Below are 18034 nucleotides of genomic sequence, written 5' to 3' on the forward strand. Positions count from 1 at the left end.
GGTCAGCTCATTACCATTTCGTCCAGTTAAGATGACCAGAAGTTACTGGAATGTGGAAAGAATGACATGATACATTTAACTATTCAGTGGGAAAGGTACAGAAGGATAAAGAGACTGCCCGCTTAAACGGTTTTCACAGGGCAAAGGTTGCGAATTAATTACCAAGGAAAAGATAACCTGCTGAGTCAGGCTCTCCTCGGCGCTCCATCTTCCATCCACACTCCCCCGCCCTACGAAAAAAAAAAGAAAAAAAAAAAGAGGTGAAGATTTTCGAAATGCGTACGACCAGTTTAGTTTCCAAGGTGTCTTGATACTCCTCTCTCCGAGGAGCAGATCATTAAGGAAGGAGATGTTCCAAAGTTTGACAATGAAACGGAAGGAGTTCGGATACTGTTCAACTGTTGCCCAATACTAAGAACATGCATGAGAGCAAGTGTAAAGTTAAATGCAGAAGAGATGGCATGTAGCTGGCAAATTCAGAATGGTTGTAAGCATGAAAATGACCACAAAAGGCAACGCGAGATGAAATACTGCACTGGATTGTGAGAGACTAAAGACAAAATACTGAAACAGGAAAAATGATGAGTGGAGAGACATAATTTTACTCTGCTTAGCAATAATGTTACTGTTAGAATAATTCCATACGTTGAGGGTGAACATTCCAGTCATGGAAGAATAATAGACAGACACGAAACAGAACGCTCTTCTTCATGAAAACTAATCCAATGAGTGTTAAGATTTCAGTTCAGATTTCATTCTGTGTTAATGGAAGCTCAAGAATATTGTCCTCTTGAAAACTGAGTCAATAAACGATGTCTAGCACGCGCCTTTTATTACTGTAGTTGTAAAAAAAGAAGAGGGATGGCTGTGAAAATTTGTATGTAGCCGAAAACGGAAGATTTTTGAGTCACTGAACAAGACATGTCATGCATCATTTTTTATCTACAAAGGAAGCTAGGAAGTTTTGCCCAGTTGAATATTATTAGTATTGAGCTTTGAGGTTTGTCTGCACCATCCAGTGTCTAGGTTAAGAAACAACGAGGATTAGTGATTCCAGAGCATCTCTTTAGGCTGCTAAAGGCTCTAGTAATTATGTTTTTATTCCTAAAGTTATAAACACTGATTATAAAAGCAAATGTAGAATTTTATGAATATCGGGAACACGCAAACTTTTCATCGGTTTGTATATTTTCAGTTTGCTATTTAGTGAGCCTCTCTGTTTTACACATGTCTTCTTTTGCATACCATCTTTCAAAGCTACTAATGAACTTTTCTCTTATCGCAACGCTGTTATATAATTTTAATATCCTATTTAGCGAGATATTTTTACATACATACGCACATTTTTTTGCATACGTCTTTCAAAACTCCTTAAAAAAATTTCCTCTTTTGGCAGAGTTGCAGTTTTTTACAAGTGTGATTAAAGTAGTTTTTTCCTTCCCTTATTCTCTTGCCTGCTCTCATCTCTCTTCATCACTCGGTATTCCTTCCCTCCTGCAGCATCCCTGTCTTCCTTTTTGTAAGCTCCCATCGGGCCCCTCGACCCTTGGTTCCCAGGGCGCCAACACTCCGGCCTTCCTATTTCCTCTGGCACACTTTTCCTCCCTTATCTCTCTTATTCATTCCTTTTTATATTCCCTATTTTTCGCCGTTTCCGTCATTTCCAATTTCCCTGCCGTCAGCACTACCTGAACACACACACACACACACACACACACACACACACACACACACACACACACACACACACACGCACACACATACACACACACACGGAAAGGGGACCATACACATACTTAGAGATAACGTACACGGGCATGAATACATACACACACACACACACACACACACACACACACACACACACACACACACACACACACACACACACACACACACACACACACACACACACACACACACACACACACACACACACACACACACACACACACACGAGGGAAGCACAATCCGGATGCTGGTCTTCCCGCACGCCATCCAACGTGAAGGGGAAGCTCAGTTCTTTCTGGGATCGAGTTCGCTTTCTTACCTAACTTGGTAAAGGAATATGCAAATTTCATCAAGAGGAAGATTCAGGCGGAGAAAACGAGTATCTTTAGAACTATTATTATTATTATTATTATTATTACTATTATTAATATTATTATTATTATTATTATTATTATTATTATTATTATTATTATTATTATTATTATTATTATTATTATTATTGGTAGTAGTAGTAGTAATGTAGTAGTAGTAGTAGTAGTAGTAATAGTAGTAGTAGAAGTAGTAGTAACAGCAGTAACAACATCAGCAGCAGTAACAACAGCAGCAGCAGTAACAACAACAATAACAGCAGCAGCAGCAATGACAATAGCAGCAGCAGCAGCAGCATTTGGAAAATTACTGCTACTACTACTACTACTACTACTACTACTACTACTACTACTAGTACTTCTGCTACTAATACTTTTTTTACTACCATCACCATCATCACCACCTCCATCATCACTACCGCCGCCACCACCACCACCACTACCACTAAAACTCGTTCAGATGGTGATGAACTGTATACCACATGGGTGTGTCAGCTGAGCACCACAAAGTTGCGGGTATAACACATGCGTTTTCATTTGACTGACTAATTTGCGTCATGATTAAAAACAATTTGACGGGAGGAGTGACGGCGTTTTCCTCCACGTGAAAAATACGTTCTATCTTTTATGGGTGGGTGGAAGGAAGGAGAAGAGCAGGTAGGAATGGAGGGAGGAGGTATGGATAGTGGATGTAAGGGGGACGGGACAAAATGGTAAAGAGAGGAGTTATGAGTTTTTTGCCCCGAGTTTATCCTCCCCCTTAAAAAAAAAGGAAAGCTCACCTAATTACATTAACTTTTGTAAACACTTTTCAATTACCATTATCACTCCTTGTTTGCTAATCAACGCATCAGTAAACCAAATGATTTTCCAATATTTCCTTTATTCATTTGTTTCTTCTTGGAATGTCCAATGCGACTCCTTCCTTCCTTCCTTCCTTCCTTCTTTGCTGATTCACTCCTTCCTTCACTTCCTTCCTTTCTTCCTTTCTGCCATTCTTTTTTTCTTACTTCCTTACTCACAATTTTTTTTTTCCTTTTCACACACACACACACACACACACACACACACACACACACACACACACACACACACATATACACACACTTTCTATTTTCCAAAGTTTTGTCATCATCATACATCTCTCCGTTCCTCCATTTTCTATGTCCAGGGTCTCCATAAAAAATGTAGTAGGTTGCTGAATGCTGTGAATGCGAGAGAGAGAGAGAGAGAGAGAGAGAGAGAGAGAGAGAGAGAGAGAGAGAGAGAGAGAGAGAGAGAGAGAGAGAGACGAGGGCTTTAAGGGAGCAAGGCAGGTAGAGTGTACGGAAGGATTAAGGAAGAGTGGTAATTGAGCTGACGCAGAGTGAACCGGGAGACAACCAGAATGTTGAGGCAGGTTATTGGAAGTGAGGTGGGTGGAGAGGCACTATTTTAGGCGAGACGGGCGGAGGAGGAAGTGGTGAAGGTGAGGCGTCTGGTGGGATGGTGTTGGAGGAACAGCGAGGGGTTGGGAGGGACAGCCAGATAAATAGGTACAGGGAAAGACGCGTTAAGCTGGGGAGGGAGTGTGAAGGCTGGTGTTAGCAAGGGTACCTGGGAGGGAAAGATAGCCCGATACAGATGATAGCAGGGTAACACAGTTGTTCAGGCTGGCCGAGTAGGTCAGTCTGGCAAGGTGTGAGCGTTAGTATGCTCGGCAGAGGGGAGGCAAAGTGGAAAGGAGGGAATATTAAACGTGCAGGGGCTGCGAGAACGCGAAAGCGTAGGAGAGGCATAAGGAAGGAGCGTGGGATTGAGGCAGGTGGGCGGACGAGTGGGTGCGTGGTGGGGCGAGGCACTGACTGGGGGAGGGCTACCTCACGCCCACACCATCACCCGCCTATCGACCTTGCGGACTCGGGCTCCTGCACCGCCACGACACTATTGTTCCACCACGCCCGCCGCCCGCTACCACTCACCCTAATTTATCCATGAGATTGATTTCACATATATCTCTCTGGCCCCACGAAAGGCTCGGCGTGATGCAGGACGACCACTCACACACTGTAATGCGGTTTAAAGACACGTCCGATCTGTTTTGTGGCCTCACTGTTAAGATGACCGTAATACCAAATTTGGTTTTAAAAATATTTTCCGAGAAAAAAAAATCGACTAATTATAAGAGGAAATAATAATAAAAAAGTGGCCATTCTACGTAGTCTCTATATTGAAATTGACGATTATGTTAAATGCGTGTGAATATACTTCCTGGGAGATTAAACAGACAGTTCCATTAACACGAAGATGTAAATGATGAAAAAGTACACTCTTGACGGACTGGCAGCTATTCAGAATAAAGCGTCATCACGTCGCCTTGTGGAGCGCCGTTCTGCTGCCTGGCTCTTCTGGCAGGCACGAGTGATGGATCCTCTGTGCTTTCTTTCCTTCTTCCGAAAAGTCTTTCAAACTGTACCATGAATCTTAAGTAATCTTAAAGCAAATATTTATTTAACCAAGCAAGGTCTTCGCCTATGCCAGACTTGTACTGCAATTTTACTAACCATCCACGACAAGAACAGTCCTAATTTACCTTGCGAAGTGAGGGTAGAATTATAATTTATAGTAATTAACTAAATCTACAACACAACATATTTCAAGTTATACATGCCTTGGAAAAGAAAGAACAAAGACTATGTTAATGCGGAGATACATCACATATGTCTTGTGTACAGATTCTTACGTTTTCCAAGCATCGTACACCATTCTCCTCCCGCGGTCACGTGCGAACTCCATCTGTCAGCTTCAAACGCCTCCAGCACAACACAACAATACAAAAACATGACTGATACAGACTCCGCTCGCGAAAGAAGGCTACTTGTATACTCTGCACACCTGCAGTTTTTTCTCCCATTGTTCCTTCCAGGCAGACTTTTACAATGGCTGTCTTACAGATGGACGATGTGCTTTTGTTGATGTTCGTGTCACTTTAACCATTGTTGGTGCTTAGGTCAACGAACCCACTGTGGTATTCATGAGGGATGCGGTTCAGGTGTGGGAAACGGTATCCATTTTGAAATGTAAATTAAACTTTACTACTTCGCGTAATTTCTCATCCAAAGGAGCACGGTGAGGAAAATGAATCTTAACGCTCTAACTTATAAAGTGAACAGTTACTTGTTGTGGAAAAAGATAAGTCTTCAACATTAAGGGATCGATGGATAAGATAAAATAATGCTTAGTTATCAAGTAAACATGTCCCGTCATGTATCTAATGATTGACAATACAGTCTACGATACCCACAGCGGCCTCGTCAGGCTGGGCTCAAGCCATGGCCAGGAAATGCAACTGATACTCAACTAGTTCAGCACTGGCTATAATACACGCCTGAGGCAATTATTATTCAGGAAGGTAATTAAAGCAATATGGGTCATGCAACAGCTACGTATCCTGGGACGGTGGGCCAAAGTCATCAACACAGCACAGATGCGGCTGAACATGGAGACCTTTCTGAGAATATATGAATAATTAAATAAGTAAACAATATATATATATATATATATATATATATATATATATATATATATATATATATATATATATATATATATATATATATATATATATATATATATATATATATATATATATAACTGACAATATTATACAACTGCCATATTCTTTCAAAGTACTTAAAAAAAAAAAGAAAAAGGTATATTATTGCTACGAGTACTTTAATTTTCTCGCTAACTGAGCCATTATACATAATTTTTTCCACACCGGTGCATCTGCCACATTAGTTCTCCCTTCCCTCTCCTTCTGATTGCCCTCGTTCCTCCCTTATGTGATTTTTTTGCCATTTGCCTCCACTTATTCCTGCCTCTTCTCTACCCCTTTACCCTGTCTACGTCCTTCAGCCTCCTCTCTCCCCACTCTGCGGCTAGGCACTGTGCCAATCCCCAACAAGGCCAGACACAGCGGAGACAGCACTGGTGCCACTCTTCTTCCGTTTAACCACTATCTTCCTTCCCCTCCTCCTCTTCCTCCACATCCACTTCTTGCACCATCACACTCCCCCTCGTACTCCCACTCCACCATCACCACCATCAACATCACCGCCACTATCACTATCTCCTCAGCATCATCATCTTCCTTTCCTCTCTCTTCCTCGTTTTCTTTACTTTTTTCTTCCTTTTCCTCATTTTCCTTTTCTTCTTCCCTGCCCTCTTTTCCCTTTCTGGTTGCTCTCAGACTTCTCCTTTTTCTGTTTATCTTTCTTCTCTTTGGCGCCATATGACCCGTTGCCGCGGCGCCATTACTCGTAAAATCAATCAATCAATCTTCTTCCTCTCTTCCCTCCTCCAACACTATCTTCTCTTCTTTTTCTTCTCCTCCTCCGCCTTCTCCTCCTTCTTCGTCTTCTTCTGTCCTCCTCCTCCTCCTCCTCCTCCTCTTTCATGTCGTATAAACATTTAAAAGGATTGCAGTCCGTGGTTATCTCTTTTCAATTAAATGTTCTTAACTCTCACTTTTGTCCGTCTGCCTGTCTTCCGGGCTGTCTGTCTGCTTGGAGGTCTTGTCCCATTGTATCTGCGGGCGTGTGTATCTTTGCCTCACAGTCTCACTACGTCTGTCACTCCATCTGTCTGTCTCTCGTGTCTCTCTACGTAAAATTGATTCCTTTTATTATTCTGATAGATTTAATGAATTGTGCAGCACGGTCCTTCTTTCTGACTTTTGTTTCTGCTTTTATGTCTTTGTCTATATTATGTGTATGATTTTCAGCTTTGTATGGTTATAAGAACATAACAGCATAATAAGGGATGCTGCACGTGGCAGTCCCTGGATGAGACGTACTTCCACCTATCATCCTCATCCATACATTTATCTAATCTTTTCAACCTCCCAATGTTATATGTTTGTCTTCGTGTGTGTGTGTGTGTGTGTGTGTGTGTGTGTGTGTGTGTGTGTGTGTGTGTGTGTGTGTGTGTGTGTGTGTGTGTGTGTGTCTGTCTGTCTGTCTGTCTGTCTGTCTGTCTGTCTCTCTCTCTCTCTCTCTCTCTCTCTCTCTCTCTCTCTCTCTCTCTCTCTCTCTCTCTCTCTCTCTCTCTCTCTCTCTCTCTCTCTCTCTGCACTTTTTTTCAACTTAAAGTAAATATCTTCAACCATTCCGACTCTGCAGACTTTCTAACTTCTCGTCGTTGGGGCGCCTTCCTCTTTACTACACTTTTTACTTCTTTTTACTGTCCTTCTGTATTCTTATAATTCTATGCAGCGTCTTCAGATGCATTCTTATTTTTCCTGTCTCCTCCTCCTTCTTCCTCCTCTTGTCATTAATCCTTGTTCCATATCTCTTTTCCTTGTATAGGGCTTAATGGAACTTCTTTCTTCTCTGTCTGCCTGTCTGTCTATCTGTCTGACTATCTCTCTCTCTCTCTCTCTCTCTCTCTCTCTCTCTCTCTCTCTCTCTCTCGTTGAATATTTTCCGAGCTACATCTGTGCTTTTCAAAGACCACCGACAAGTTCTTCAGAATTCAGAATTTCTATATTCCTCCCGTCTTGATCTGAACTTCCATGTGATATAAAGATGCTGTTAAGTCCTTATATCTTTGAAACCACTACGAACTCTATTGAAACATACGCCTCCGTCTTTTTCTTGGACATCTGTCGAAGAATTAAAGTCTGTCCTCACCTTTTTATGTCAACCTTCTGCTTTTTCTCCTCGGCTCCTCGTGGAATGACGTACGAGAACTGCAAAGTTTCCGCCTCTGTTTGAGAACCTTCCCTTTCTTTCTTTCCGTCCCATTCTTCTGTCTTCACTTTTGTATAAATGTTTCCTTAAACTATGAAAAATTTTGCACTCATTTATATACACGAAATGCATTTTCTGTTAAGTTTGCTGCTAACATACATACATATTTTCTCCTTACATTATTATCGTCTTAAAAATGTTTCATCATTAACCCACAAGGAAAAGGACATCACTCTTCTTCTATTTCGTTGCTTCTTAACCGTGCTACATCACTTCTCCTTTTTTATGAAACATATTTTACATCATGTCAGCCTTCCTTCTTACAACATTTTTCATGGACCCTTCTCACCGAGGAAAAAAAGGAGGTTACATTATCCATTGTTCACTAACCCTCCCCCTCCCTCCCCCAAGCGTACTCACCAGGCATGATGGAGACGGTTTTGAGCGCTCGAAGAACTCTGAAGGTGCGGAGGCCAGCCAGATTACCGAGTTGGACGTCCATATCTCCAAGTTCTATCACTAACGTCACATAACCAGAGGCGATCACAACGAAGTCCAGCCAGTTCCAGGGGTTGCGGAGGTACGTGTACTTATTGAGGATAAATCCCTTTGCTACCGTTTTGATCATCATCTCGGCCGAGTAGATCGCGAGGAACATGTACCTGGGGAAGAGAGGAAAAACATTATGGTTAAAGTAATACTAAGCAACGATGGAAAGTATTCAACATGTACTATACACAGTGTTAAATATAAAGGGTGTCGTATCATATCCCTGCCTCCCCTCAACCTTGAAAAAAAATAAAAAAAGAGCATATCTCCTTCCACAGGGCCGCCCACTCAACCCCGGGTCGGCAGAGTTGGCAATGTGTCAACATATCCCTCTCACGATGATGGTGGGAGGGAAGGAAGCCGGATGAACGGAGGGAGATAGGGAGGGAAGAAAGGACTAGGAAATGGGAGAGTGAGTTGGAGGAAGAGAGGAGAAATGACGTATGCTGTTGAGGCGAGATGGTGAAGAAAAGGAGGAGTTGAAGTGAAAGCGAACGTTCACTGGAGCGCTGAAACCTAAGGAGACGCAACGCCTGGCAGGGACAACTAGCTCCCTGAGGGCGTGTGGGAGGACCTCAGATACACCCCACGGATCACACACACACACACACACACACACACACACACACACACACACAGAGTAATAAATTTAGTTCTCGTATCCAGTTGAATTATCATAAAAAGTCTGAGCCCACATTTTTCCCGGTTCCATTAAATAATTCAAATGCTCTTCTATCAAAACTTGTCAGACGATTATCCCAACCTTGGAAAAAGAAAGCCATCAAAACAGCAAAATGTTTGAGTGAATCTGAACTCCCACGCCGTTCCAGCCCGCTCCTGCCGTGTAAAGCAGAGGCGGTTCGCTTGATGGACGGAGGCCTTATAGCGGGTTATTATAGATGAATTTACGAAATGGTTCCGTTAATGTAAGGGCATTAGTATGAGTAAGCGTTACGAGAGCGAGAATATGGATTTAGAGGTAATTAGAAGAGGGGAAATGTCACTAAGTAAATGGAAATAGGAAATCCCAGGAAGAGAGGAATAGGAGTGTTGGGAACTGATCCATGTTGTTGTGAGCGCTGCGAGCCACAGCTGCCTTCCCTCCCACTCAAAATCCTGGATTGGTTTCTCCCAGGCAGGAAGTTACATACAAAGACTTGAATCGACGGTCCAGCTAAACGACAAATAAATTCTCTTTTACGAACACGCCATTCTGCCATTCAAAAAGAATCGATTTATTTGTCTGTCTAACTGTACACTCTTCTATTTATCTAGCTACCTGTCTACTTATTTCTGTCGCTAGCTCATGAGAGAGAGAGAGAGAGAGAGAGAGAGAGAGAGAGAGAGAGAGAGAGAGAGAGAGAGAGAGAGAGAGACTTAAAGAATGGGATGGAGGGGAATGTTTGAGAGGCATTCTTTTGGGGTGTGCTCCTGTTGCCGCGAGGAGAGAACGACCCATTAAAGTCAGGCCAGGAGAGTTGCGGACCGCCCGGCAGCCAAGAATTAGGGTCAGCAGGTCCTTAAGGCGTGTTGCAGCCGTCAACCAAGAATGTTACAATGCATGCCACCCTTTTAGCCCTGTGTTCCTTTGAGGGCGTGGAAGACGTGCTGGGGACAGGGGCGTGTTTGTGGCTTTGGGACTGGTCGGGTGTAGTGTGTGTAAGGCGTCAGGCGAGCTTCATCTGTATGCATGGAAAACTATATGCCCGCCACTCCTCACGAAGAAACACCCTTGACCTTTACATTCTCCGAGAAACTTTGAAGGAAAATCCTATGTGCACCTTGGCAGCACCTGTGTAAACTTATCTTCCTGCGTCCCTAAACTTGTCTGACAAAATCCTAAGGCCATTGATCGTGTTAAGATCAACTTTCGACTAGTTTACTTCTTTTTGTAATACCATCTTTTATTTCGCAAGCAACTTGACCATAGAAGTGCAACTGCGCTAGTTCAGTTTCCTTTTCACGTAAATTGAAACAAATACAGGGAGGCTGATTAAAAGGACAGACGCTAAATGCTGCTCTTTAAATGGTAGATAGCCACACAAACCAGTAAAACAACAAAAATGCTAATAACGTTCTAATGAGAATCACATTACATTCCCCTTCATGAAGTGGCCGCTTGTCTGTTTTCTGTTGCTAATTTATTCAATATAATGACAGCAACTCACATATTATGAATTTTAATCAGTTGGACTTCGTTCTATTCATCTATCTGTTTATTCTGTAATCAATCTATCTAGTAAGCTACATACAATCATTGTCAATACTATATATATATATATATATATATATATATATATATATATATATATATATATATATATATATATATATATATATATATATATATATATATATATATATATATATATATATATATATATATATATATATATATATATATATATATATATATATATATATATATATATATATATATACATACATATATATATATATATATATATTTTTTTTTTTAAAGCGTGAAAAATCTACGTAATTAGAAAACTCTCTCTCTCTCTCTCTCTCTCTCTCTCTCTCTCTCTCTCTCTCTCTCTCTCTCTCTCTCTCTCTGTAATAGCTATTCAAGACACAAAATTGGGTAGACAGCGGCCGCCATACACACACACACACACACACACACACACACACACACACACAAGCACGCAGACGCGCGCGAGCACGCGGGCGGCAAGTACCCTTCTGATAATGGCACAATTCACTCCATCGTTCCACCCGTTGTGACGTTCACGAGGTTCAGATTGAAGTGGGCTGAGTGAGGGCTGTTGAGGCTGAAGCACCGCACAGGACGACGTGGCCACAACACACAAAGTTTTATGAAATATTTTTGGCATATATATATATATATATATATATATATATATATATATATATATATATATATATATATATATATATATATATATATATATATATATATATATATATATATTTTGTATGCTACATGAAAATCGGCTCGTTATTGGGTTAATCTACGCATTTATTGGTATCTGAATTTATGCTCTTAAATAAAGCTTTGTCAAGAGGCTAATGACACAATGGAGAGATATATTTGATGACCATGAACACGTGTGTGTGTGTGTGTGTGTGTGTGTGTGTGTGTGTGTGTGTGTGTGTGTGTGTGTGTGTGTGTGTGTGTGTGTGCATAAAGAGACCAAAACACAGAAATTGTGCAAATGGCTTTTCAAAGGTGGATTATTTTCTCTACATTTTGTTCATAAATCTTCACAACACAGTCAGCAGATTGTTAAATACATATTGTATGCAATCTCCACTTAATTTTTATTTGTTTATTCATAGTTTTTTACCCTTATTTGAATATTTGACAAGGGAGAAAGAAAAGGGTATAGTACAGTTATTGTCGGATTCAGTAACACTAAGTCATTTAATTCAGTGATTTTTTTTTTCGCTATCCAAATGGATGGAAGATAAAATATTTAAACACACACACACACACACACACACACACACACACACACACACACACACACACACACACACACACACACACACACACACACACACACACACACACACACACACACACACACAAAGGCTGTCACATGTACAACTAGACAGGTAAGTGAGGCATGCGGCCACAATTCACTTTTAAATATTCAGTGTAGAGGTTATGCAAGCCTGATGAGGTGATCGAATATTGATGAACAATGGCGCCTTATTTTTTTTTTTTTTCCGCTGTCAATACACATGAGCTTTATAAAATATTGATATATCATAGTACTATTACATTACACCACAAAAAATGGTGAACGCTGCATCATGTGCACCAGATTTAGTTACGTTTAAAGGTTATCACTATGAGGTGTGAATATGTTCCCACTGGCCTCACTGGCACCAAGGCTTCCAGATATTTTGCTTGTGGTGGGCAATCAACTTCATCCAGAGACGCTATACTGTCCAGAGTTACTTCATCAGCTCCGCTGCTACGAGTATCTCGTGTGTGTGTGTGTGTGTGTGTGTGTGTGTGTGTGTGTGTGTGTGTGTGTGTGTGTGTGTGTGTGTGTGTGTGCGTGTGTGTGTGTGTGTGTGTTTGCGCGAGCGCGTGTGTTTGTCCAGAGCGAGCGCGTTACACGTTTAGTTACTCGAAATAGATATTAATTAACCACCTGTACATAGTGGAAGGACAGGTGAATGGCAGGATACAAGCTAAACACCTTGCTGTGACTATAAATGCACGGATCTGCAAAGACTCCACTTTCTTATGTTCTTTGCTATTTTAATGAAAGTGTTAGATAATATATCAAATTTTAATTTAACTTTCTTCCTGATAGACTTTGGAATAAAAGCTTTTCCTTACTGCTCAAATTCTTTCACGAGGGAAGTATCAGGTTACCTGAAGAACTAAACAGAACTTTTCTCCTTGAAACCATGTAAGTATTCCCTTTATGAAGCGGCACATGCCAGGCATTTTATACTTGTTTTTAGCCGTGCGACTTAACTCCGCAGTTTTCTGAATAGAAAACTATGAACATGCTGATAAAAAGTTCATTAAGCAGAGAGAGAGAGAGAGAGAGAGAGAGAGAGAGAGAGAGAGAGAGAGAGAGAGAGAGAGAGAGTCCACTCCAAAGCCCGCAGTGGAGCACATTTGGACAGTTTCGCCAGCCGTGTCTGTACCCTGGCCCTAAATGTTTATGACTTCATTTTCTTGCCGTGGTCTTGAGTTTCCATTATTTCCTCATTACTTTCAAAGTCCTCGCTTTACATGCACACCGGGATGAGAGTGGAAGAAAGCGTGGCAAATTATTTTTTTGGAATGACATATATTAGTTCATAACCTATACTTTTCCTCACATACTCGTATGTACGCAAGATATCGAGGTGGTCTTTAAAACTCGAAATATCTGGCGTCCTATAGTGAAGCCTTTACCTGCTGCCACACGCCTAACTCAGATATGAGAGTCACGCCCACTTTTTTTTTTTTTTTTTTTTCAGGTGAATTTCCAGCTGCGTAAGTAACAGTTTCTTCACTATCTATCATCATCTTTAGCTTCCCTCCGTCCTGCTGCCTAGTGATCTGTGCTGCCAGGGAGGTAAAGAAGGTTTGATCTCGCTGGATTTAAAACATCAGCAGTGTGTAGGCAAAAACATGTCGTATTATTAGGCAACCCCTTTAGGATGGAAATGAGGATTTGCTCCACTAAATAAGAGAGAGAGAGAGAGAGAGAGAGAGAGAGAGAGAGAGAGAGAGAGAGAGAGAGAGAGAGAGAGAGAGAGAGAGAGAGAGAGAGAGAGAGAGAGAGAGAGAGAGAGAGAGAGAGAGACTTAGGAAGCAACACAGATCTTCCACTCGACATGGGAATGATACTAACATCTTAAATTTTTTAAAATGAATTTTTACGTTAATAAACCATGATTTAGTTTTCTTGTTTGTCTGTTTGGTATATTACGATCGAAGATATCAAGTTTTAATCCCGTTGCAAGATTAAAATGTTCACCACTTCAAAGACTGTCCACGTAAACCTGCCCACCAGACTGTACAGCGAAAGATGAGTGAGGAGAATACTGCCGCAGAGCAAAGAGGAAGTGGTATGGTAATAGTACTAAACAACATTTCAGAGCTCTCTGCCACGCTGAACACGTCTACGCCCTGAATTTCCCTAAGCTCATCTCTATCTGGCCAGCCTAAGCCTCCTCCCTTCATTTCCCCTGAAGGGACCAGCAGAGCCTGTGGATTATCCTTACACTCTACGTACAGAGAATGTCTGGCACCAACACTGCGTACACCAAACGTCCCTTGCAGAAATTGGAAGATTGTATTCCCGTACACTATCTCCATTTACGTATATCTAAAGCAAGTATCCATCTCTCTGTGTATGAGTATACTGTTTAAAAGAAAACTCTCCCCCATTCTCCCCTCCCTAAACACACACATACACACACACACACACATACACACACACACACACACACACACACACATTCCTCTCTCTCTCTCTCTCTCTCTCTCTCTCTCTCTCTCTCTCTCTCTCTCTCTCTCTCTCTCTCTCTCTCTCTCTTTCACACTACACTAAAACATAAATTCACTCTTAAAAAAATATATATATTTCTATCACCTTAAAGTCCAGTAGTTTTGTCTTTCAAAGAAATGATCTAATGCAAAATGCAAGGCTTCATAATAGCAGCGTTCATTATATTGTTCATACAGGAGAGAGAGAGAGAGAGAGAGAGAGAGAGAGAGAGAGAGAGAGAGAGAGAGAGAGAGAGAGAGAGAGAGAGAGAGAGAGAGAGAGAGCGCTACTGAGTTCAGTATCAATAATAAATTTACTGGGAAAGGGAGAAGGGGGTGAGAAGGGGTCTGGCAGCGGACAAGTAAGTCAATAGGAACAGTAGGTGCGTGTGGTGGTGGTGGTGGTGGTGGTGGTGGTGGTGGTGAGGGGCCGGGTTTCCCAAGAGGAGACATGCGTAAGATTACTGGGGAAGGGGGAGCTCATAGCATGACTTGGGAAACTCGCTAGACAATTTTTCACAACTTTATTAATGTAGTTATGTACGTGATGATGAGGTGCAATTAGTGCTGCTAACCTTGCTCTAGGATACTGAGAGAATGTAATAAAGCAATAATATCTTTATGATAATGAAGAATAATATATGTTAGGGCACGTATCAGCATTTGAGTGCCAGCGTACTTAGACATCAGAAGTTACAGAGAAATGTTTTTTGAATATCGAGTCTGAGGCGTGAGGTCGATGGCCTCTCCTTCTTGAACGATGATGTATGACTGCTGGTGTGGCAAAGCGTCATTCATCAACTGAACAGCCACTGAAACATGGGAAATGGACAAGCCACAAAAACAGGAACACCCAATTCATAAGCCAGAAAATGTTTCAAAGTCTCCTGGTTCACTCGTCCTCCTGAGCTGACTTCCCTACTCTGGTCTCAGTAATAACCTTTCTCGTACCACCACCACCACCACCACCACTATCACTACCACCACTACCACCACCACCACCACCACTACCACCACCACCATTACCACCACCAGCCTGACCTTATCTGCTTTTGGACTCCATTAACTTAGACTTCATTTTCCTTCTTCGTTTATCTAGGCCGCGACAATATATCACCCGAACATTAATTTTTATAAACAAATTTTTAAATCTAGCAACATAAAAGTATTGAAAATCCGCGTTGAGGAGACCAATATCATCTAGGTACAGTACCATTGAATACATCGCCTACTATTTCCACGGCGCCAGAAACCTTGCGTGCTTCTGCCATCAAGGCGGGAACCTCATTCCCTCTCCTTTTCTTTGAAAGAAACTCGTTCAGCTTTAAGAACTGGGGCACAGCACCCTTCCATGGCTCAGCAAACAAAATACAAAAGAAGGAAGAGAGGGGGGGGGGAGGAAACAAGACAATAGCGTGTGGCTGTGTGAAATCTGACTTGTGAGTTTGAATGGTGTTTGAATAGACGAGTGTTTCATTTCATTCGGCCGTGTCTGACCTCGCTGCTATTTATCTTGAGTCATCTTCACTCTCTTTACCGAGAGGAGTGAAGTTGTTGATTTTTTAAATTTCATCTTCAATTACGTATCAATGTGTAATAACAACTTAATAAGTAGTGACATGATCACTAACCGTCACAGGGGAGAGTGTTTTGAGTGACCCTTGTCCAGGCGAGAATGATGATGTCAGGGCAAACGAGGTGTCATGTGGGCTTTTATCGTAATGGAGTTGTCCTCACCATATTCTCACCAGGACAGGGTGTGGCTGGCTCTCTCTCTCTCTCTCTCTCTCTCTCTCTCTCTCTCTCTCTCTCTCTCTCTCTCTCTGAACACTAGTTAGCGTTGACCTTCAAGTAGTTTTCAGTAAGAGAGCGTTACATTAGCATAGCTGTAAGTCGTCCTCATATATTCTGCTGATAATCTGGTCGTTCGGGTCCATTTCCGCCAACATCAATACGAAAGAAGACTACGTTGTCTGGCTTGGGCGAGGAGAGGCAATTCGCCGGCATATTTATGTTTCCATACCGCTTCCCTAAATGGTATTGAAAATTTACTTAAACTCGAGTGGAAAATGTGGGATTGTAAAGGCTCAGGAAGCGTAGCCTTTAATAACACTCATCGGTGCTCACTAGTACATCGGAGGTACAGTGATTTGCGTTACGTACTACACTTTTGTGTGACAAGAATTACAATAGAGTCACTGTGTGTGTTATTCTTATACATCATTTTACACTTCAGGTTGGTGAGGTTACGTCACTTTCACAGCCATAAACCCGACCAGATGTAAAACAAGCTTCAGCAGTTTTGTTGAGAAGTGTCATAAACTATATATTGTAGGAATACACTGCCAACATTCAATGAAGGACAGTAAAATTTAGTGATGAAGGACTATGAAGTTACCTTTGCTTCCATGGATAAAGGGAAGCCAGAAGGACACTTCACAACAAAGCAAATGTTACTTCAGAGACGATTTTTTCGGTGGATGGAAAAGGGAAAATAAGTGTCACTGAGTCTTCATGTCCCGTAAAGGAAGAAACATCAAAGTGAATACACTCTCCTCTCTCTCTCTCTCTCTCTCTCTCTCTCTCTCTCTCTCTCTCTCTCTCTCTCTCTCTCTCTCTCTCTGGGGGCGCGGGCGCGTAACCACACAAGAGACTGTCCCAGTTAGTATTGATCAGGGGTCTCGTGCCTTCATCGCGTGGCTGTCTGAGCAGAACTTAATATAAATAACCATAATCACTGTACCACGCTTCTACGCTACCACACTACCACACTACCACACACCACAGCTACTTCACCACACACAAACTCGGTTCCACCGCGCTAGCGGGAGGGCACATCTGCATTTGCCCCAAAGCGCTCAATCTGATTCACTCACACACGCACACACACACACACACACACACACACACACACACACACACACACACACACACACACACACACACACACACACACACACACACATCGTACTACCATCACGGTAGCACTCTATCTCACATCAATATTTACGCTTTGTACACCGCCGCTACTCCAGCCATGATGTATCACTGCTATCATGCCTATACGCTCTGCAGCAAGGACTGGTGAGGTCCTACCAGTCACAGCAACCAAAGGTTAGAAATAATCTTGCGTCATCGTGTGACATAAAATAAGCAACACATTAACATGAGATTCCTCAACTGTCAAAGAACTCTCCCACCAAGGCTGACGCTACTACACTACCTAGACACTCAAAGAAACGCATGTGAGCTCCACGCGCAGCCGTGCACCTCATGAGTACAAAAACATCCCCAATCAAAATCCCCACATTTATTGTCTTTATATATATATATATATATATATATATATATATATATATATATATATATATATATATATATATATATATATATATATATATATATATATATATATATATATATATATTTTTTTTTTTATTTTTTTCCTTACTAATTATAAGATACATGTATAAATACACACACACACACACACACACACACACACACACACACACACACATGTAGAAGAGGCGTCAAAAAGCATAGTTTCCCGCATAGAAGTACTGATGTATGGAACAGTCTGGATGAGGAGATAGTAAATGCAAAAAGTACACATAGATTCAAGGCTAAATTTGATATTAAAAGATACGGAGATGGGACAGCAC

The 18034-nt window shown here is 41.6% G+C and overlaps 1 protein-coding gene across 3 annotated transcripts in view; it reads right to left on the minus strand.

Annotated features, from left to right (window-relative positions):
• LOC135107048 (sodium channel protein 60E-like) overlaps positions 1 to 18034 on the minus strand; it is a 264723-nt gene that overhangs the window by 181868 nt on the left and 64821 nt on the right. For all 3 annotated transcript variants that reach the window (XR_010271559.1, XM_064016638.1, XM_064016639.1), the window contains exon 5: positions 8252 to 8493. Coding sequence is in view for 2 of the 3 variants with exons in the window: in XM_064016638.1 (XP_063872708.1) it covers positions 8252 to 8493 (242 nt within the window). In the remaining variant the exon portion in view is untranslated. The remainder of the gene's footprint in view (positions 1 to 8251; positions 8494 to 18034) is intronic.

The sequence above is a fragment of the Scylla paramamosain genome, chromosome 14 (genome assembly GCF_035594125.1).
Source record: "Scylla paramamosain isolate STU-SP2022 chromosome 14, ASM3559412v1, whole genome shotgun sequence".
Classification (NCBI taxonomy): domain Eukaryota; kingdom Metazoa; phylum Arthropoda; class Malacostraca; order Decapoda; family Portunidae; genus Scylla; species Scylla paramamosain.